Below are 22826 nucleotides of genomic sequence, written 5' to 3' on the forward strand. Positions count from 1 at the left end.
ACGTGACCAATCACGCCAGCCAAAAAGCACAACTATGACCAATGAAAGAAAGACTGTTTCTGCTGGCTTAGCAACAGGGACAGCGGAGAGACCATCCATCTCACAGGCTGACAAAGAGACATTATACTTTCACTCTGACAAAAATAGCTCACATGGAATTTAGTCGAGAAGTTAACTTGAGATTTACAATGTTGATAAATAGGTTGTCAATTTTTAAATCATGCAGTCACACACAGAGCATCTTTTTTTTCAACAGTGTTTGTGAGTGTCTCACCCTCTTTCTGCTCAGACACTAACTGATTTCTCCACTTCCCCCTCCTCCTAAACTCTCACTAGTGTTTCTCCTGATCTCCCTCTTATGTGTAATTTAGGCACTCCCACAGTAATGGACACCCATACTCAGGGACAGTGAGTGGGAACCCGCTGTTCCAGCTACTGTACTCTCAGAATCCTAATCATAGCTGTCTACACATTACTACAGCTTGGATGCTGTAGTAATTCGGTAGTGAGATAAAGAAAGACAGAGGTTCCTGGAAAACAAGGGGAAGAGGAGCTACCTCCTCAGCTAGTCGCATGCTACCAGCGGTGCAGCTCCTGGTCTCCCTCTGTGTGCGGGTGTCAGAGTGAAATATGGCATTCACCCTGCAGGCAGAGATGCACCAGGTGCACCATGTTCATGTCCTACCATGTCCTCCTTCTCCTTCCCCCCAACCTGTCAACTGACATTGGGGCAAAATGGGGGTGCTCACAAGAGGAGCGTGGTGCCATTGTTGCAGAGTGTTTATGAAAAATCTAAATCTGGAGTGACTGAGCTGGGGTTGCTCCCCAGCACTGTGCTGACAGTGCGAAGCAGGAAAAAAGGAAGGAGGTGGGACTACCTGGGTGCAAACACTTGGAGTGCTGACTGTTTGAGGTTGTTGAGGACAGGAGGATTACATAATAGAAATCACTGTAACACTTCAGACTGAAGCAGCGCTTCCGTTTCTCCCTAAACATATGCCACATATCTTTCAAAGTCAAAGCTTTTGTCTTGGTTATGGCTGTAAATCCGAGTTCATATCAAGATTCATAATATTCAGTTAATTTAACTGTTATGTGCCCTTAGCCCAGTATGTACAGGGAGACGCTGCAGATCCCATGACCTGGCATGGAATAAGCAGGTACAGTATAGAAAATGGATTGATGGATGGACCTTATGTACAGGACTGTCATGCGTTAGCCTCAACTATTTGCCTCCATTCCACCTCTTCCCTCAGCTTCACCCACTGTCCATCCAATCTCATCCATCCTTGCTCCAGCTGATGAAAACCTTGGCTTTAGCATCCAGCAGCAGAGTGAAAACACGTAGCCCTGTGACAAGCGGTGCACGCTTCTTTTCACATCGTGTGTTTATTTTTTTTTATTCATGCCGAGCGGCACCATTACCTGACCATTCATCTTCTACTATTAATCCACCCTGACAGTGTGTGACAAATGTGACATGAGATTACTTCACTAAGGCTGCAGTGCATTGTGGAGCTTGATCCTGCCTGAGATGATTCACCAACTGTCATGTCTTTTGTTTGACAATGAGGCTGGTGGGGGAACTCAACAGCAGGAACAGTCTGTCTCATCAAGGATTATTAGGGTTTCCAGACAGACACCTGAGTAAGAAAATACGGATATACTTGTCCTTGAAGCCAGAGTCGGTTAAACATAATCAGCATGTCTCCATCAAACATAATCTTAGACCAACACTAAGATCAGTAGCACGGTTTTTGGTTTCAGCTCATAGTTTTAAGGACTATACCAGCATGTTAGCAAGTTTTAGTAGGTACATTATTTCACAAAAGTGAGTACATCCCTCACATTTTTGTAAATATTTGATTATATCTTTTCATGTGATACACTGAAGAAATGACACTTTGCTACAATGTAGTGAGTGAACAGCCTTGTATAACAGTGTAAATTTGCTGTCCCCTCAAAATATCACACAGCCATTATTGTCTAAACCACTGGCAACAAAAGTGAGTACACCCCTAAATAAAAATATCCAAATTAGGCCCAATTAGCCTTTTCCCCTCTCCGGTGTCATGTGACTCGTTGGTGTTACAAGGTCTCAGGTTTGGATGGGGACCTGGTGTTTTAATTTGGTGTTATCGCTCTCATACTGGTCACTGAAAGTTCAACATGGGACCTCATGGAAAAAACTGTCTGAGGATCTGAAAAAAGAATGGTTGCTCTACATAGAGATGGCCTAGGCTATAAGAACATTGCCAAGATCCTGAAACTGAGCTGCAGCACGGTGGCCAAGACCATACAGCGGTTCAGGACAGGTTCCACTCAGAACAGGCCTTGCCATGGTTGACCAAAGAAGTTGAGTGCACATGCTCTGCGTCGTATCCAGAGGTTGTCTTTGGTAAATAGACGAATGAGTGCAGCATTGCTGCAGAGGTTGAAGGTGTGGGGGGCTAGCCTGTCAGTGCTCAGACCATATGCCCCACACTGCATCAAATTGCTCTGTGTAGCTGTTGTCCCAAAAGGAAGCCTCTTCTAAAGATGATGCACAAGAAAGCCCGCAAACAGTTTGCTGAAGACAAGCAGACTAAGGACATGGATTACTGGAACCTGTGGTCTGATGAGACCAAGATAAACTTATTTGGTTCAGATGGTGTCAAGCGTGTGTGTTTCTTGCCTAAAGTCAAGCATGGTGGTGGGAGTGTCATGGTCTGGGGCTGCATGAATGCTGCTGGCACTGGAGAGCTACAGTTCATTGAGAGAACCATGAATGCCAATATGTACTGTGTTGAGCTGCAACTATTAGTCAATTAATCGATTAGTCGATCGAAAGAAAATTAATCGACAACTATTTTGATAATCAATTAATCGTTTCAGTTATTTTTTTAAGCAGAAATGTGAAAAATTAGCTGGTTTCCTCTTCTTAAATGTGAGGAATTTCTGCTATTCTTTGTCATTTATGATTATTTAGTAAATGAAGAGTCTTTGGCTGTTGGACTGTGAGTTGGATAAAAGAAGCAAATTGAAGATGTCACTTTGTGCTCTGGAAAATTGTGATGAGCATTTTTCACAATTTCTTGAAATTTCATAGGCTAAACTATGAGTCGATTAATTTTGAAAATAATCGACATATAACATTAGTTGCAGCCCTAATACTGTGATATACCGAAGCAGAGCGTGATCTCTTACCTTCGAAGACTGGGCCTCTGGGCAGTATTCCAATATGATAACGACCCCAAACACACCTCCAAGACAACCACTACCTTGCTAAAGAAGCTGAGGGTAAAGGTGATGGACTGGCCAAGCATGTCTCCAGACCTAAACCCTATTGAGCATCTGTGGGGCATCCTAAAACGGAATGTGGAGGAGCGCAAGGTCTCTAACATCCACCAGCTCCGTGATGTCGTCATGGAGGAGTGGAAGAGGGCTCCAGTGGCAACCTGTGAAGCTCTGGTTAACTCCATGCCCTAGAGGGTTAAATCAGTGCTGGAAAATAATGCTGGCCACACAAAATCTTGACACTTTGAGCCCAATTTGGATATTTTCACTTAGGAGTGTACTCATTTTTTTGCTAGTGGTTTAGACATTAATGTCTGTGTGATGTGTTATTTTGAGGGGACAGCAAATTTACGCTGTTATACAAGCTGTACACTCACTACTTTACATTGTAGCAAAGTGTAATTTCTTCAGGGTTGTCACATAAAAACATATAATCAAATAAAAATGTGAGGGGTGTACTCACTTTTGTGAGATACTGTATGTTCACTTTACGATAACACTGTATTTACCGAACGCAGTAACATTTCAGCATTCTATTGTTAAAAAAAACACAAGGAGTCAGACAATCAGAGTCAAATGTTTTGCCTCGTTTTCCCCTTTATTTGGAGATACAAAAAAAGTGAGCACATCTGTTATGTTACTAATAATCCCTTTATTAAACAGGAAAACTGTGCATGCCAACAACTTTTGAAAATGTGATAGGTCTAAGTTGAATTGGGAAGCTGTTCCTGACTGTGATGGATTTTTAAAAGGACAAAAGTCATCTATTCTATCATTTATTTGACTGTAATTAATAGAATCAATGACCTTTTGTAACAAACAGTAGCTTTCCTTTGATTAAAAATCCCGTATATAACAGTCTTGCTGGTTATTTTTGAATGCTATGCATTTTTACATTTTTGGATATATTTTTTTGTCAGTTTTGACAGTATAATCTGTTCTGTTCACTTGATGCAATGTATAGTACACCCAGGTCTGCACCTAACTATTATGACAATAATAGTTTATGATAAAAAGCTACTTGGTTTACTATTATATATGACAAAGAGAAGCCAATCCTGCCTTTTGAGAAGCTGTAACCGCAGAATGTGTAGCATTTTTTTCTCCATTAGTTTTGCTTAAAACATGGCTACAACGATTAACAAAATAGTTTGGTGATTATTTTTCTATCTTTGATCTCTATCAGTCATCACTGCTCTTTGAAGTTCCTGGCTCTATAAGAAATGTATGATCAAATAGGGAAATTCTCACATGTTTACTGAATTTAATTAGCCATGTGCAAAATCTTTCTCAGAATCATAAAGTAGTATTTAGCAAGAGAACCTGTATGCTTAGCAGGTTTTAGGGATGCACTCTGAGATTCTGATACAACCAGGAAGGATTTTTCTTTGATCTCTTGCAGAATAATAGCAGGCTATGGAAGACCTTTCCACTGCTTTGGCACAGTACGTAAAGGAGTGTAGAGAGATAGGTCTGGCAGTGCTAGACTGGAATATGACAGGCACTCTGATTTTATTGAAGTACAGTGGTAGCCTGTGTTCTGTCTAGACCAAGCTAGGAAAGTTGTTTGTAGGAATGCTCATGCAAATATTGACCTTCAATTAGGTGAAACAGACGCCCCTCGTTTATGGGCTGCAATATAGAGGCATCAGCAAAAAAATTGTACACATAAACAGTCACAGAATATATATATAAACACGCAGAGACATACCTACACAGCGTACACAAACACATCTTGTGTAAATACACCTTCATTTGCTGTGTGAACTGACATCAAATGGAAGACAACTGCAAACCTGAAGCCTTTTAAAGGTAGTTTTAACCTCAAACAGGATGTCAGCACAGCACTAGTAGCATCGCAAAACCACAGGAAAAATTAACAGTTCTACCCTAACACAATACACACAGACCAAAATCTGTAGGGTTTTGTGCCCTTTAATAGGGTCAGGAGCAAATGACCTTCGCAAGTGATGGCAGTCGACCACACTGCTGCATAATTAACAGCATCTAAAATGAGGTGTTCTTTATATGACCTTACCTGACAATGTTAGGGCACAGCTTGCCTACAGGGACTATGCAGTAAATAACAAATGCACATGTACATGTGCCACCCACAACACACATACAGACCAGCTTCTTTTCTTTTCTTTTCTTTTAAATCTTGTTTCAGGTATTTTATATATTAGATTATGACCGTACTGCAGAGTATGGCCCAGAAGATAAAAACGAGCACGCCTCAGAGCTCCCCATAAGCCAACACATCTCAAAGCCTGACGGCACGCCAGGTAAGAGACCGAAGACCTGAACATGGCACTCTGCAGTCTGACAGCACCGTGAGGGACAAAACACATCTGGATTTCACCGAAGGCTGTTCCACAGATTTCACAGGGCTTTTAAAGAGTGCAGCTAAAGGAGGGGGTCCAGGGGTTAGTTCAACCGCTCTGCTTCAGTGACAGTGACAAGGCTGGGGCGGACTGTGCTGGAGCATCGCCTGCTGCCTTGATTTGCTCAGCAGATCCGTGGCAGGGTTGGAAGGATTTTCCCCCAAAGCCCTCTTACCCTCCCGCAGAGCAGAAATCCCCTCCAATCCTCATTCGCAGTTACTGGAGGGACGCCTTACACACTGAGACAAAGGACTCCAGAGAGGAGAGGAGAGGACAGGAGAGGTAACAAGAGGCAAGAGGAGACAAGAAGAGAAGAAACAAATGGAGAAAAAGGGAGAAGAGGGGAATCTGTTCTAAAAAGATGAAAATTTAAGGAAGCCAGTATAAGTACATAAACATCATTAGATTGGAAAAGTATACTTCACTGTCTCTCTTCTCCTTCACCCTCTCACGCACATATATATTCCCACACATAAAAGATAAGACAATACAGACGGAGATCCTCTTGGAAGAGGCAGAGGAGAGACACAGCGATGGTGGCTCTCTAAAGTAAAGCTGGTTAGTTAATCAGCACAGATCAGTATGGGGAACAGACACATGGAGATTGTGATCTGTGCAGATGCAGTGTGTGCTGAGGGGTGTGGTCGGAAGGGGTGTCTTGGGACCCAGAAAGAGAAAGCGAGAGATTTGGATGAGGTGGAGACATCATAGTCGTGAAATATAATACCTCGCCTGCGTCATCGATCAATACACACACTAGGCATGCATCTATAGCTAATCTTTCAAGGCAACACAAAATCCTTACTGGAGAGCTATGTGCCCGACCTCCTGAAGGTTAGGTTTAATTCCTTCCCTAAGAATATCCAGTAATTGATAAGCTACAGTGTGTGCTATCGCTTTTTTTTCAGGCAGTCATCAGCCTTTCCCAAGCATTGCACAAACCTCCCCGATGAGATTGCGGCCTAGCCCTCTCCAGACATACCTGTGGTCAGCAGCACAAGAAGCTTACAATCACACTCCAACAATCACTATTACACAACATTGACCAGGGTGGAAAGTGAACACCTGCGCGGAAAGGCCCTCGCTGTTAATATAAGAAGAAAACAGATCGATTATCACATTCACAGGTGAGAACAATAGAAACTGTAAACCTTGTCAGAATGACATATTGTGGCATATTAAAGAGTTGCTGTGATGTAATAAACATGCAGACTTTTTGGAGAGAGGCTTGCCATTACAAGCAGCAAACCCCTCGACATTCCACATGGTTACCAACTGTGCCGAAGTAGCTAATGATTAACTCTCATGAAGGGAGTGTTTGAATGAGTAACCCCTCTCCCAGCAAAAAACCTGCACTGCCTGCCCGGCTGTATGTGTACATCATCGTCCACATATATTGTTACATAACCTGGACTGGCACACATGGGAGTGGGCCAGGCAGCCACACTAACAAACATACACTACAGACTCTTGCTCCCTGGCAAACACAAAGAAATTCTATCTCCATTTGAACGGGCAGCCAACACACCGGCCTGGGCGAGAGGTTGAGTCGAGGCCAGACACTGACAGACAACCGCACCCCCTGACAAACACAACACAAACACACTGAGTGCAACGATACAAAAGCAGAGCCACTGAGTACAGACGAGGCCACAAGACTAAATTAGAGAAATATGTCTTTATAAAAGACCTATTCAGAATATGTCACAGTGCAACTGAATGCACGCAGTAAAATTATTAGGCCAGTGGGGCATTTGTGAAGTTGCCAGGCTGGCACTCCTGGCCTCCATTTTGCATTGTGTGTGTGTGTTTGTACAAGTGTGTATCCAAGGTCTTGTTCCTGGTTCACTCTGGTCTCCCAGCACTACAGTGGGTCTATTCTTCTTGGGTGGTTCAGAGATCAGGATTAATGACCAGCAGCAGGGACTTGAAAAGGTTGTGTCCACCAGCCACCAGGATTTTACAGCCTGGGTGTGTGTCACTGAGTGTGTGTGCATGTTTATTTTGTAAAAAGTTTTGTAGGAGACTGTTAACAATGCCATCCTTCTTGCATGCTCACTCAGAGAAAACTTAAACATGCTCATACATGCCATTTAATACTTTGTGTAATCTGTAAATCCAACAGTCATGCATGAAGCAGAACAGACTGCCGACTACCACACTTGTTCACTTTTTACACAGTATAACAGGCATCCATGTAACACCTACAAATTTCACATCAACGGTTCAGACTAAACTGTCACTCTTGCTCTACAGATCATCCCCTGATCCTTTGCTCCAGTGTGGCCGTGGTTATCCAACCTTGTTATCTGTAGGAGGTGCATCTGAAGGTCTGAGCAGGAACTCCACATGACCCCCTCGCTGCCGATGGCATTTCATGCATTTAAATCAACACGTTGCCACCTGCAAGGCTGACTCAGTGTGTGAGAGATGGAGACGTGGAGAGGGTATGCCAGGTGAGTGTGTGTGTGTGTGTGTGTGTGTGAAAATAGGGACATAACGTATAAGGTGTTGAGTGGTTCTGCGTTAATTGGCAGAAAACTGCCGTTTTCCATGTGGAGGGTTGTTTGTGCCAGCAATAGATACAGACACACACACAAACCTGCCTGACTAACTTACTGAAGCCTTCAGTAATATGTGTAAGTGCTGACAGAGTTATGTTTTGCTTTTATTGTACCTAACAAACTCATTGCACAAGTCTACAGCTAGGACACTGAATACCAGAGCTTTCTGTAATGAACTGGCGGTGCTAAACTGACTGGTATGAAAACAGGTTGTACAGCTATACTGCTAATAGCACATTCACTTCCAGCTTTAAAACATAGTAATTATTCTTTACAAGCCATCTTCTAACATTTCAGCCAAGTTACAATGGTATAAAAACATCAAAGTAAGGCTGACTGGCAGCTTTTATCCACATCCACGTTGAAACCATAAATGGCAGTAATCCCTAAAGCCCAGATTTTTTTCAATGATCAAATGCTTTACCATGTCAAACGATCTTGGAACTTTGCAAGGAAACAGAGCAGCACTCTCCTTGGGTGCCTGCTGAGCTAGTGCCTTTCTTCAGCCAGCACCACAAGTGGTCTTGATCCAGGCCAGAGTGGAGTCCTGTAAGGCTGCCACTTTGTGCTGATTCAATAAGAAATAATTGCATATTGGCCCTCTCCACTCATCCTCCTACAACACCCTGGTCTTACACTTTACTGTATTTCTGTGCTGTAAGTTACAGTATGGAGTTACAGCTCAGGAAAGGACACTGCAGCATTGCTGCTGTTGTTTTTTTTTTTAAATCCACATTCTTTAGATTGGATGGAGAGTTGCATTGACGAGCTATTGAACTTTGACTGATATGGAAAGGTATTTCTCAACAGGGTTTAAGGCAACCACAACCACTGTGGTATCATCCACAGTGAGAGCAACACATGTAAAGTGCTATCCTTACCTCATGACCTTATTGTTCTGATTTACCTGATGTAATATTTCCTTTATGATATCAATATGCTCACATGTTTTGGATATTATGGAACTTAATATACTGAATTCAGATAGATAGATAGATAGATCTGTAAACAAATTAAGTGCTAATAAATGTAAATGGACTGCACTTATTTAGCTCTTCAACTTAATGGACAAAGTGCTTAACAACTGGCTTCTCATTAACCCAGTTAAAATAACAGAAATAAAGGTTAAACGCTACTGTTATACTCAAGATGACTTCATTTACTCTTTGTAGATGGGGAATTTAAAGTTTGTATGTAAACTATTTTGCCTAGGATAAACATGTCAGTCAAGAGTCATACATTCATTGAGTCTGTAATATTGTCATTAGCCTACCTTGCTGTGTAGCCTAAAGGTGTCTGACAATAAAACAGCTTGAATAATATGGGGACTTAGCGTTAAACGGAGGAGGTGATCCTAATTGTACAGTCGCCAAAATAAACCTGTTGAAGGCATCTTAACCCATTTATCATACAACAGCGTATCAACGCAGTACAAAAGCATGATGTCATCCCCTAAAAATCTGGTAGTGTCGGTGTAGTCGATTACAAGTAAGTTCACAGGCCTGATCGTGAATCTTAAACTTGCGTTTGATCCGTCCTGTTGCTCTCCTCAACCGGTTTGTTTCTGAGGACGGAGGGGGTGAATGAGGGCAGCCTACACGGTGAAGCATATGCTGTCGGCTGTATGTGCAGCGCCCCCGCGGCTACTTCAGCCAACACTGCTGCACGCGCTGTAGTTCTGGACCGCGGCTGTCTCCAAAAATCCCTCTAAGCTGCTGCGGTCCGCTGCATGCAGCCCATCATCGCCCCCCCCCCCCACACACACAAATACCCCACCCTAAACCAATCACCTATCCTATATAACACACAACGATGCAACTCAACTTCATGACACACTCTCGGTGTGAAAACGCGGGTGGCATATCCTGCGCTCAACTTCACACCACATCACTCCTCAATGTGACAACCACTGCAACGTCACCGAAATTAAGTCATAAACAGGCAATAATATAGGTTAATATTTACCAGCTTGCTACAGTGCGGGCGCTGCAGCCTTTTATCCCGTAGCGAAAGGGCCAGAAGTCCGCATTTCCTGGATTGCGATGCGCTGGATAGAGTTGCTCTCGGTGCCCGCGTTTCTGCGGAGGGAGGGCCGGAGGGGCTCGGGGTGCTTCCCACTGTTGTGTCAGACCGGACAGCGATGCCACATTCAGCTGATCGCCACAACAAAACAACATCTCGCCCTACGCAAAACAACACTCCGCGGCTCAGCACCACCCCGCACGGCAGGTCCAGTGGGCGCCGCCCGCCTCTCAGCCTCCACCAGTGGGCTGGCGCGTCGAGCCCGCCTCATGAATAAACATGAGGTCGCAGAGGCAGCCATTGGGTGAAAGGCGCAGTTCCTGGTTAATGCTATTAATTCTAATTAGCCAGGCACCCTTATGCAGTCGCTTTCAGGAGAGTTTTGTAGAGACTGAATAATCACGCACACTCTGATCTGATCTGGTTTACATCAGATTCCTCTCTGACCCAGCAGAAGTATTAACCTCCGCAGACTTATAGGTCGCCAACGCACACCTTCCTGCTATAGGCTACCGCAAGAATGAATAGCCTCCCTAAAGTGATGCTGAGACTGCATCACACACAGGAGAGATATAATAGAGGTCAGGATCCGAGACCACAAATCAATTAACTCCTCCTGGATGACTGAATGAGCTGTCAAAGGGTCACAGGCAGCGTTTTGCAATCCTATGCACACATATCTCAGTACTTAGAGTGAATTTCCTGCTAATCTGATGAACCCGTCTGTTTGCCTCCCCTCATTCCTCAGGGACCAAGTGTGTGTGTGGGGAGGGGAGCGGGCAGGTCACCGCAGTAAAGGTTACCGAGGGGAGCAGTCCTAGTGGCAGTGACTGCTGCACGCCTTGGTATCCTGGAGATCAAATGAGGCTCTGAAAAGGCCAGTGGACATCAGAGCTCATCATCTTTTCACCTGACTCACATCAATGTCATGGTGCACAGGAATTGTGATTTCAAAAAAATCAAGACATCCAGCAGGTGAATTAGGCCACATGCTCCATGATGTCAACAGTGGGGGAGAAGCTGGTGCAGAATTAGAAACATTTCGTCCTCTCTGCGTGTGAGCGCACAGTCAGTCCCGCTCTTTTGTCTCTCACATTTCCAGAGCTGTCTGTGCATCTGCATCCAGCGTGCTAACTCTTTTGAGTAGAGCTCCGCAGCGCAGAGGAAAGGGGAAGGAAGGGAAGGAGGGAGGGAGGGTGTGGAGAGGGGTAGAAGAAAAAGAGGAGAGGATAGGGGAGCGCAAAAAAAGACAGTGGGAGGAAATGAGAGACAGAGCAGGAGACGCAGGAGGGAGAGCAGGGACACGCTGTGGTGTGAGCGCTCCGTACTGCTACAATATGACTCTGACAGGCTTATGTAACCAGACTGGCCTGGCATTTGGCTCACAGCAGACGCCGGCTGCTCTGACTGTTATATAACTGCATTAGCTGCTCCTCTGAGCCGGGGGAGAGCATGCGCACAGGAGAGACCCATGCGCACACACACATACACACACACACACACTCAGACTTTTTAGACTTCCAACCAGAGGACTGAGTGACTGTATCGCACTGCGGCCACGAGTGAGAGAATGCAAGCGATCGAACAAAATGAGAGAATAAATAAAACTGACCCTGAAAGTCCAGCAATTGATTACAAACAGGCAGATCTTTTAGTGTCCACAATTTACACGATGGAGAGAATCTACGCAGTGAGTCTGACAGGCATCAGCATTTCCACTTCCCATCATCCAGCAACAAGTTTCCCATCCTGAAAAGCCTAACTGGGGCTTAATGTTGGGTAAATGTTTCCAGTGCTCATGCAGTATGCCAGCAGGGCTTAAACTCAATTAGCTCCCCTGCACGCAGCACATAATTTAATGGGCCTGGATCCCACTCTTAAAACCCAATTACACCTCAGACAGGCATTTCCAGTCACTCTGTCAAAGAAGTGGTCAGGGAGGCACACTCCTGTCACAAAACAAAAGCTCACCCAGGTCAGCACCAGGAGCAGTCCTACTATTCACGGTTCATTTGTTTTAATAACAAAACACTGAAACAAAGCCGACATCTGCAGATGATCTATGTGTTCCACCGCGGAGAATGCCCTTATTCCTGACAAGTGAATGCAAAGTGCATCTAAACGCTGACATTTCCAAACTAATGTGGGAAAGCTGAAGTGAAGATTAAGGTCAGGGATAACACTGCGTGATAACCATTGTTTCAGTCAATCTGCAATTAAAAATCCCAGGGTACCTAACCAAGCGTGGCTGCTGAGCTACACTAAGTGGTTCATAATCAGCACATTACAGCTTCTGATCTCTTATTACAGCGACAAATTGCGTCTGATGATAACGGAGGAAATGAAGGTGGGATTTATGACACTGGAGCCAATGGCCAAAGACAGAGAGTGTCTTAAATCTGTCCTAGGAGAAAAACCGAGTTCACATTTGTGCACCTGATGATAGCAGGGGAAATAAAAATGCGATTTATGACACTTGGCTAATTTGTTCTCACATGCTGTTGGCTGTGTTCAGAGGCTGTTAAATTTCAGATGGGACTAATGGAAGAGTGTAGTGCAAAGAGTTCTTTAGTCTGACGAAACTCTTGATTTTATATGCATCAATCACTGACAGAAATGAAAGAATGTTCTTTAGAGTGAGATAATGTCAAGACTTGGAGCTTCTGTCCCTGCTGCTGCAGCAGTTGTTGGATATCGGTGTGTTTTGTTTCCAATCATATTTAATCACATTAGTTGTGAGGTCCTAATTACAACCTTTTAAAATACTATTTACTTCAATGTCCACTATGCTGAATATGGAATGGCTTACACACACACGTGCTGAGATATTTTTATTTTCCATGAGCAAATTACAGGTATTAGCACTTTATATTCCCTCACACAATTTTTAACACTGCTCACTGTTTTAATTTTTATTATTTATGTTTTCTTTACTCTCTCGTGCTTGTTTTTTTACATTTACAGTTGTGTGCTGTTGTTCTCCCTGCAGTGCCGGGGAAAGTCTTTGTTTCCTCCACAACACGTAAGGGAAGTGAGACTTCATTCTTACAACTAAATTGTGACACATCCTCATCCATCAGCTCAAGGTTGTCATGGATAGGCTGAGCGAGGGGTGGCGTTGTGGAAGTCGACAGGAGGTAGTGTCCCGAACTGTTTCAGACAGTGCCAATTGGATCGAGTGACTGTAGCAGCCAAAACCAACAGGCTCCGTCTGCCAGCCAGGCAAGAAGGAAATAACACAGCAGAGGCTGCAAGCACTGGCACACACTGCTCTATCTTTGTACCAGCACAAAGCACAGGTCACATTTTCTGCTTCAATTTACAGTTAGGCTTAAGAGGTGACATCTGGTCAGAGCTATAATTATTATTTACTGGATACACAAGTCATGCGCTTTCAGTTTGGCTTTAGACTTCTGTCGCAGGAAGCTAAACTCAGCAAAGGATCAAGACATTAGTGGCTGATGTGAATGTGTCCTCAGTTACACAACTGTTGGAGAGACAAACCATGTTAACAGTTTAAGCAGCAAACAGGGAACCCCAGCAGGGGACATGGCAGGGTAAGGCCAACTGATGATGACAATCCATCAGACATAAAGTGCTTGCACTGAAGCGATGTGTCAGGCATACCGTTTGCTTGTTTTTAGAGTGTCATCTATCACGATACTTCACCCAGAGTACAGAACATGCTGTGATATGGGTATTAGCCCCTCCTTAGCCCCCAACTCATACCTCATGACCAATCTACGGGCTGATGTACAGAAACGATCACAGAGCCTGCACCCTGGTGACCCATTAGAGATAGGGAGGTGTTATGTACCATGAGTAACATCTATGGGGCACCTAAATCACCCCAAGAATTAATATATTACCTTACCGGTAATTATTGTACCTCAGTAAATAAGTAAAACAATAATCAAGTGTAACCACAAACTGGCTCACATCCTGCTTTTATCAAATATTTAGTAGTATTTAGTAGTTTTTACACTCCCATCTTCACAGCATGCTGAAAACGGTTGATTTTACTCAGTTTTTCTATTTCAGAATCAGAATCAGTTTTATTGCCAGGTATGTGTAGGCCTAAACATACGAGGAATTTAACTCATTGCTACATTGCTCACGATGTGCTTACTTATACAATAATAAAATAATAATAATAAAATCAGACAAACTACAGAGTAGACAACACTAATATACACACTACGAACAAAACAAAATAGACATATTGACAAATAGTGCATTTGATCTTTTTCATGGGCCACACGTGTAAAGCTTCTATGGAGCCTCCATCAACACAAAGAGTGAGAGACAAGAGTTCTATCTTTATTAAAAACAGTGTTTTTACATAAATTACAATTTTAATTCCTGTCATAGACCTTTGCCTTACTGGCATGCAATGACTGACTCAAAACAATAAAGGAAAGGCATAATAAGCACACATCAGTATTAGTGTCAAATTCTTTTTAGAACACAGGACCACAAAAAGGCACTTTTGAAATAGTGTTTTGAATAGTACATGTTATGATCCAACACTGGCAATTTTACCTAAATAATCTCTTAGTAGGGGGATAATGGTAAAATGTACAATACATTTGACATGTTTGATGAATAAAAAATATTAAAAAAAAAAAACATTTCCAACTTCTCACATTCACTATACTCATATGCAGCGTAACAGGAAATCTGATTCATAAGTGTGGGCATTGCAAGGTTTGAAACATAGGATTGTACCAAACTCACTATACAAAATATAAATGGTCTTACTTTAAGTCATTCTATTCATATTGAAATTTGAGGTAACTAATATATAATGCAAAATTCAGTACCATCATTACATCAACACACTATGAAAGTCAATACCATTTAACTGCATTTTACAATTACTGAAATGCGTCATTATTGTTTTGTACACAATTAAAAATCCCCCTCTTTTTTACTGAACACCCTCTGCAACATTCTGGAAAACAATGGCATTTGTCAGAGGACAGGTAGTGTGGAGTTAACGCATTCGCCTCCTGAAATGCGCACCACTACACATCGCATGATGCTGACTGCTATGAATCAATAAATGTCTCCCTGCTGCAAATAGACTGCCATACAGATACAGAATGTCGCCCGTGGCTGTACAAGGCCAAACACAGTCAGACATGGAAAAGGCATAGCACCGGAGATAAATGTTACCCTATGTTGGGAACAGACGAGGAAGTGCTGAGATTAGACTCGTGGTCTATCAGGACTCTCTGGCTCAAGGAGTAATGACATGGATTTGCATACAGCCAAGCAGCAAAAGGGAAGCCCTGTTATGATCTGTAGGGTGTGTCATATTAGTCTTATCTAACTCTCACACTCACCTCACTCTGGGGCTCCTAAGAAGGGTTCTCCTCGTTGCCCCCAGCACTTAAAACAGTCCAGCTAATCAGGGGGATTCCAGACCTGGCCAATCAGAGAAGCTTGATGACACAGGCTTTCAAAAGGAGATCTGTAACGGAAATGTCTGAGGTATTGAGAAAGTGCCTTGTTGCTTAGCCTTTGTGATATACCAGCATCAAAAATTCAGCAAAATCATAATGGAGCTCATACAGTCATATCACACCAACATCAGGGGGATGGATGGGAGTTGCCTATCAAGGTCAGGCTAATTATTAAAAAAATCCACTTACACTTTCAAAAGTCTGTAGTTATTATCACACCAAACAATCATACTGAGAAGAGTAAAACAACAGAAACACAATAACAGCAGAGAGATTAAAAAAAGAATACAAAGAAATGAAACATATTTCCTTTATATTATCCTTCCTATATACTCCTTCACACTGCCTAGTACACTAGGCAAGAAAACAAAACAACCAAATACAGCTCAAAGACAAGGCGTGCTCAGTTGAAATCCCTGTCAGGGAATATGAGAGGGGCGATGAGGGTCCAGAGGTAGAGCCCGAGGCCCAACCAGCTGGAGCTCATCTTCACCCACACAGCTGGCATAGTGCTCTGCATGGTCTGCGTGGTCAACCCTGGTCTGAAGGGAGGACACAGAGGGAAAAGTACAATTAAGTAAAACCAACTCCACATAACACATGTACTGAAACTTATATACAGATATTATTCCACATTTGGTCCATGAATTATTAACATGATGAATTAATGATTTTTGAAAATGACATACAATCTGTGGTCAAAGAATGGATACCTTTTGGGTGAAGTAATGTGCCCTCTGGTGGCCACATTGAAGGCCTACAACGCGTGTGCAACAGCTACTGAAAGCTACTGATTTCAAAGCATTTGGCCGTCTCAGAACTGATAATTTTGTCAGAGATATCAGTAGAATTGCGTTTAGATGCTGTCAGTTTGTAGACAACACAGGAAAGATTCTATGATTAAATTCACACCAGGACGTTATGCTATTCAACCACAGTCTTGTGCGTTTATCATGCTCCACTCACAGGCCAAACAGACCTTTTTCACGGTAGACATTTTAATTTGTCATGGCAACAAAGCACACTCAAAACAAATTCTGTTAATGATGGCATCAAGGTTTGCGGTAAGCCATGCCAGCAAGCCAGCATGCACAGTTCCAGGAGCCTGGACTAGGGCTGGATCATTTCACCTAAAACAAAATGACGATTAACTGAACATCGATTCACCTCGATTACGATTATTGAATGAATATTTTGTTTTGAACATATTTCACTGACAAGGTTTGTACTTTAAATATGCTCGACTATTAAAACTGAGTTTATTTATTCACACATTTCACTAATCCATTAGGCTATCTAAATGTTATTTAATAAGGTAATGTTGATGTGCCCATTACAGAGACATGGTTCCCCTATATGCGGGGATCACTGCTGCTGAATTATGACCGCTGCAACTCACTCAATTATTTACTATCAATGTGGAACAAATTATTTTCACCTGCACACTGTGTGAGCATGGTAAATCACGCTTTGGTAGCTTACTCTCCTCATTCATCAAAGGACATCTACGAGACAGGTGTTGTTATAAGAGCAGCAGAGTTAGATCTTTTAACTGCAGTCCATTGTGTTTGTGTAGCGAGTGAGTGGACGAGCAAATGAGAGGGAGCGAGGGGCAGAAACTGAAAGCGAGCGAGTAATAAGTTGTCAGTCTGCCCGTAAATGCACAGTGTAGGTCACAGTGTGTCCGTTATTAAAAGTCTCTCAGTTGTTTCCACAACTGTACATATCCCTGTGCTTCATACTCCGGTCTGAAGGCTGAGCAGGACTGGACGGGGCGGAGTCACACTACTACACACGCGGAAGGATGTTTTAAGGGGAAAACAACACACACATTATTAACAACAGGATTAATTAACCCGACATGGGAAAATTACATCGGTTAGAGGCTTTGAATTTTGGTTTCGATTACTTCTAAATTAATAGACCAGCCCTACCTGGAACTATTCCTTTGGGCCCCTTATGTTACATGTTTAACAATCTGTTGGCGAGAGATACTTACTGGTACCAGTTAGTCAGAGTCATCATGATGTACAGAGAGGCCAGACAGAGGTGGAAGTGGAAAAAGGAGTAGCTGTAAGTGACTCCCTCCTCCTCGTTGTCTATGGCCCTGCGTATGCCGTCCTCTCCCACCACGCCCTCTCCACCTGACCCGCTGCCCTCCTCTGTCTGCATCAACTTGTTCACTTGGGTGTTACTGGAGGAACGGATACTAGGGAAGAGACAGAGAGAGAAAGACAGTTCTACAATAATACAGATGATAAAAAAAACATACAATATCACTTTTTAAATGGTTTTGACACTGCTAAACCTACCTGGCGTAGAGAGTGCAGAAGAGGAAGATGATCAAACCGACGATGCCCTGAGCATCCCACAACTGCACCACTCCTGGGGTGCTGCCAGACGATTCAGTGGCGCTGACGTTTGACACTAGACTCAACAGGCTGGGGTTACAGTTTCGATCTAAGACATCAGGGCACACGCAGACAACATTATCACACTATAATGAAATGTACATCATCATACAGTGAGCCTGTTTACACTCCACCTCAACTGTAATGGAAATAATGGACTTTGTTTTGTTTTTATAGAAAAAAAACCATATCAACATAAAAATTTCATCTATTATTGATAATTATCACAATAAATGTCAAATCATTAATTCTTTCAAGTTTAAAGGCAGATTTTTTCTCCTGAGTGAAAGTTAAAGAAACCAGATGGTTGATTGTGGTATTAAACCTCAGAACAAACACTTGATGCCAAACAGTGGATCACTTCACCAATCTGAGATAAAACATTCAAAACAATTGAACGATTAAATCTTTTTTCCAAAACATATGCATGAGTAAAATTAAGTCAAATCTTTTTTCAGTCCCTGTGCTAATTTTTTCATGAATCAAATGAATTAAATCAAACATTTATTGAACATTTGTTATATTGTTATTAAAGGAAAATTATATTGTGGTGATCATCATTATTGTTTTATTGCCCAGCCCTACTTTCTTATGTAAATTAACTATAATTTTGGCACTGAATATCTGCAAACAACTTAAAAGGGGGTAAGATCAGTTGGCAACACATGTCTATCAATAACAAAGTGTACATGTTTTCCTGCCCATAAATACATTACTCTGCCTTACACTGAAATAAATGTGAAAACGCAGGTTTCCTCTGAACAGGGTTCCACCACACTAGTGTTTTCTTGAATTTCACTGCCAAAACCAAACAATAAGAAAAGTTTTTGCGCTATTGTATGTTTCTGTTGTATACTAAACTACTGTTTTTAACTGGTGCACTTGTCAGATATTCTCAGCCTCAGCACCTCCCAATGCCCCATCATTGCATTCTTTGCTGACGTCTCTACTTAACACACTCTCAAACACCTCAAAACATTCATATTATTAGCACTAATCATTGTCAAAAACGTCCTATTACTGAAATGGGAAGACAGAACCAAGTTATTCATATCCCATTGGCTCAGTCTACTCACAGACCACTCAAATCTAAATATAGGAAGAAAAACAAAACAAACCCCCAGCATCTCTGAAAAACAACATCACATCCTATGAAAACACCTGGTCCCCCTTCTTGCAGTACCTCCAGCACTGATTCCTTTTTCTCTTCACAAATGGCTCCTAATCTATGATTCATCAGTACTGTATTATTTTCTAAATTTATTTGGTTTAATTATCCATTTTTATTTTGCTTTAACAAATTTATAAGAAAATATTTTGTCCCATCAGCCTGGTTTGTCTGTTCCTGTCTTGTTTGTGTTTATGTGTATTGCGTACTGTGAATGAATAGGGGAAAAACTTGGTCCATATTGCGATATATTATAAGCATCTGTTGCCTATAATATCTAGAAAAGACAAAAGTACGTGCAGTGTGAACATAAGCGAAACTCAAAAGAAACAGTTCTGTAGGTTTGCATTTTGCAAATAAAGGTGAAATTCTGTGCGGGTAGGAGAGATGCCACTTTCAATGTTGGTGTAAACAATCACAGTCCCCACAAGCTTTCTTATTGCCATTCACTTGGGAAACGTAGATCACACAACAAGGAGGGTATGCTAACTATGAGCACAAAGCAGCTCTTTGTTCCTATAGCGTGCCATGGTAAACTCACCTGTATGATCAAAATGCTGCAGTAGATAATCAGCAAATACATGTGTTGAAAGAAAACAGTGAGTATGTATAATTGGAAATGAGCATGCAACCAAAAACTACAGGGGAGAGCCGCAGCACACAGGACACTCACCTGGATTGTTGGTCATTGCAGACCAAGTGACATACATGGTGTAGAGGGAGATGATCGAAGCCTGGAGCAAACCGGAGTATGGTTGGGCTTTCTGTAACAAATAGGACAAACAGACGCTAAATTAATTGGCCAAAATGTAACAACTGCATAATGTAAAATAATGTTAAGCTGCCTTGAACGTCACTGTATTTGAATGTCCTTCTACTAAAAACTCAGCTGAGATTGGAAAAAATTACTCAAATCAGTTTTTGGGGTGTTTGTTTCTCTCTTTTTTGTTGGCTTACTATGGAAGGAAAACCAAAATGGGAAAACTGTTTTCAAATCCGCATTAGTATGGACATGGCCTTTGACTGGTCAACACTGTACCTGTATCTTGGGTAGGATGGAGACAATGGAGATGATGACGCAGAAGATAAGGTTGAGGCTAATGAAGACCTTGTGCTCTGTGCAGTTGTCAGGCTGTGTGTAGTAAACGTAGAAAAGCACCACAGCAGTGAAAGCCAGGGCGTAGTGGAAGAAGGTAAAAGACAGCAGGCCTAGAAAATACATGATGATACATCAACGTGAATGGCTTAAAACCATTAGTATAATTGTGTTGCTGACTTGGGCAGCAGAGCCAATAGGTCTAATGGATTCAAATATTATGTCAAGTGTATAATTCATCATTTGGCAAATAAGTAGCTTAACGTGGCTTCCTTTCAAGTGAATGCTTCACCTGCAAACCAGCATTTGTTGTCACTATTTTCAGCATTTTCTACCCATGCCTTGTTCCAGGAGTGGGCAAAGTCGATGAGAAGAATAAGCTGGATTAGAATGAAGATGAAGGATCCTACCAGTCCGAAGTAAAACCACACTGTGAAGTGAAAAGGAAACAGACACAGCTGATACAATTTCCTGCCCGAGTCACTGACAAAACACAAAGTCATTGTGTGCTCAAGAAAAAGACAGTACAGTATATCACTATTTATTGTAATTCAACAGAGCATGTTATTACCAGTATTAAATGTTCCATCAGGGATGAAAAAAGCTCCCACTGTTATTCCAGTCAGGATCAGAAACTTAAAGAACCAGAACCTGGAAAAAAAAACATTTACAAACCCATCATCAGTACAGCAGACACCCAGTAGCAGCAAATGCAAATCTGCCTCCATCCCTCAACATATGTATTCCACATGAGCCCTATAAAGCGCCCACCCATTTTGAACAGCTGCACGTGGGTCTTTGCTGCTACGGACACGAATCATGATGGCGGAGAACAGAAAGAAGAAGCAGGTCATGGCAAAGCACATTCGGTACACAGACTTGTAGCCCACAATGACATCACAGTTAACTTGGTTTTCGACACCGGGTAAAGCAGTTCCTCCCTGGCACAATCCCGGGATCTGCAAAACAGCAGAAGTTCAGAAAAAACTAAATTTGTAATAAAGCTTGTCTAGAAAGTATTTAAAAGAAAGAATGTGGCAGAGTAAATGCAGGAAATCTTACATAACCCTGTAGACTAATTTAATAGCACTAAGATGAACAGAGATCTTACCTTACGGAGCTGTGCCTCCATTCCAGGAAGGATCATGATGACTGACACCATGGTCCCCAGCAGCAAAAAGAAAGAGAAAACCAGCCTGGTGATAGTGGAGTTATTGGAGGAGGGACAGCAGCCACACAGAAGGCATGGCGCTGAGCCACACAGACAGGATGCCTATGAGTTGAGAGGAGGATGGCAAAGGAGTGGGAGAAAATGAATAAAGTTAAAGTTTTAGGCTTGAATGTGCTTTGGCAGAACATTAGTCAAAAGTTTTGTTCCATTAGCTATACTGGGCTGGTACATTTTTATCGTGACAGTAAATTTCCAATTCTGGATCGAAGTGGATAAGCATCCCACATATCTCACACATGACTCAAAACAGCCGTGGTGATCCCAGTTTGTCAAGAAAAAAGGTGCCACCTGGCTTTTATGATCTCACAGAGAAAGACAAACAATCCGCCTTATTTAATCTGAAGATACTGTCAGTTACTTAGTTGGCTTATTTAAACTGTCAAAGCTAACGATAACTACTGTTGTTTCGACCCGATCAGGGACTTTTGTCCAACAAGAGAACTAACAGTAAGCCATGAAATACAAATTTGATGTGCCAATAACTACATAGCGTTAATTATTTAATCTAGTTGGGTCAAATGTGACTGAAGTTAGTGTACGTTAACTTAAATGGCCTGTTCTGACCACTAACTTAACGTTACCTCAGCCATTATTTGCCCTGCTGATTCACAATCTTGCTAAGCTAACTTCCTTCAAATGTATAGCGTTAGCTGTATGTCCAGTACAGCTAGCTAAGTATTTAATGTCAGTAACTAATTTTAACGTGTAGAAAATATAGTTTGAGCGTTTAGGTTGACTGTCACGTAGCGCTTAACGTTAACGTTACCTCCTTAGCTAACGTTAGTCCTACATGAGGAAGACCACAGTGAATTAACGCTAGTTTATAACGTTAGCTTTAAAGCTTTCCGTTAGTATCGAAGATAATATTTGTAGAGATTAGATACTTACACAGCTGGCTAAAGAGCACAAGGCCAAACAAGCCCCATTTTTGACAGGAGAACGCTGAAATTAAACGGTACTGTACAGCAGCCCTTCGCTTTCCTGTAACGTTACATCAAGTCTGATCAGAAGATAAACAGTCGGAAGTTGCTGGACTGCTTTTCAAAATAAAAGTCTTCACAGTTAACCAAGCTTTGAAACAAAAACAAGAGGCCACAATTTCGTCTGGCTGCCGCTAGTCTTACTCAACTACAAATTTTCTCTTTCTTCAAAATTTTTGCACGAGAACTTGCATTTGACATGGATGGCGTCTCACCTAAAACTACC

At 42.2% G+C, this 22826-nt stretch overlaps 1 protein-coding gene across 1 annotated transcript; it reads right to left on the reverse strand.

Moving 5' to 3' along the window:
* Nucleotides 1-14545: 14545 nt before the first annotated feature.
* On the reverse strand, nt 14546-22640 carry LOC119894738 (serine incorporator 2-like). Its single transcript, XM_038707395.1, has 10 exons — nt 22509-22640; nt 21501-21662; nt 21161-21348; nt 20961-21040; nt 20682-20819; nt 20333-20502; nt 19967-20057; nt 18027-18174; nt 17714-17923; nt 14546-16256 (listed from the first exon to the last, which is right to left on the reverse strand). Exons 2-10 carry the CDS (start codon nt 21549-21551, stop codon nt 16118-16120), a joined length of 1215 nt encoding a protein of 404 aa, XP_038563323.1. The 5' UTR covers nt 21552-21662; nt 22509-22640; the 3' UTR covers nt 14546-16117.
* Nucleotides 22641-22826: the final 186 nt, after the last annotated feature.

This window comes from Micropterus salmoides, unplaced genomic scaffold, assembly GCF_014851395.1.
Source record: "Micropterus salmoides isolate LMB-PRFRI ecotype aquatic unplaced genomic scaffold, ASM1485139v1 Ms_hic_scaffold_897, whole genome shotgun sequence".
Classification (NCBI taxonomy): Eukaryota; Metazoa; Chordata; class Actinopteri; order Centrarchiformes; family Centrarchidae; genus Micropterus; species Micropterus salmoides.

What these genes read in the sequence shown, in the direction of transcription:
- LOC119894738 (XM_038707395.1), bottom strand. Translation starts at nt 21,551, where the DNA reads ATGGTGTCAGTCATCATGATCCTTCCTGGAATGGAGGCACAGCTCCGT. An exon ending in CCATCCTACCCAAGATACAG is followed by an intron (nt 20,058 to 20,332) that starts GTACAGTGTTGA and finishes TATTTGTTACAG; the next exon opens with AAAGCCCAACCATACTCCGG. An exon ending in TGCAATGACCAACAATCCAG is followed by an intron (nt 18,175 to 19,966) that starts GTGAGTGTCCTG and finishes CTGATGTCTTAG; the next exon opens with ATCGAAACTGTAACCCCAGC.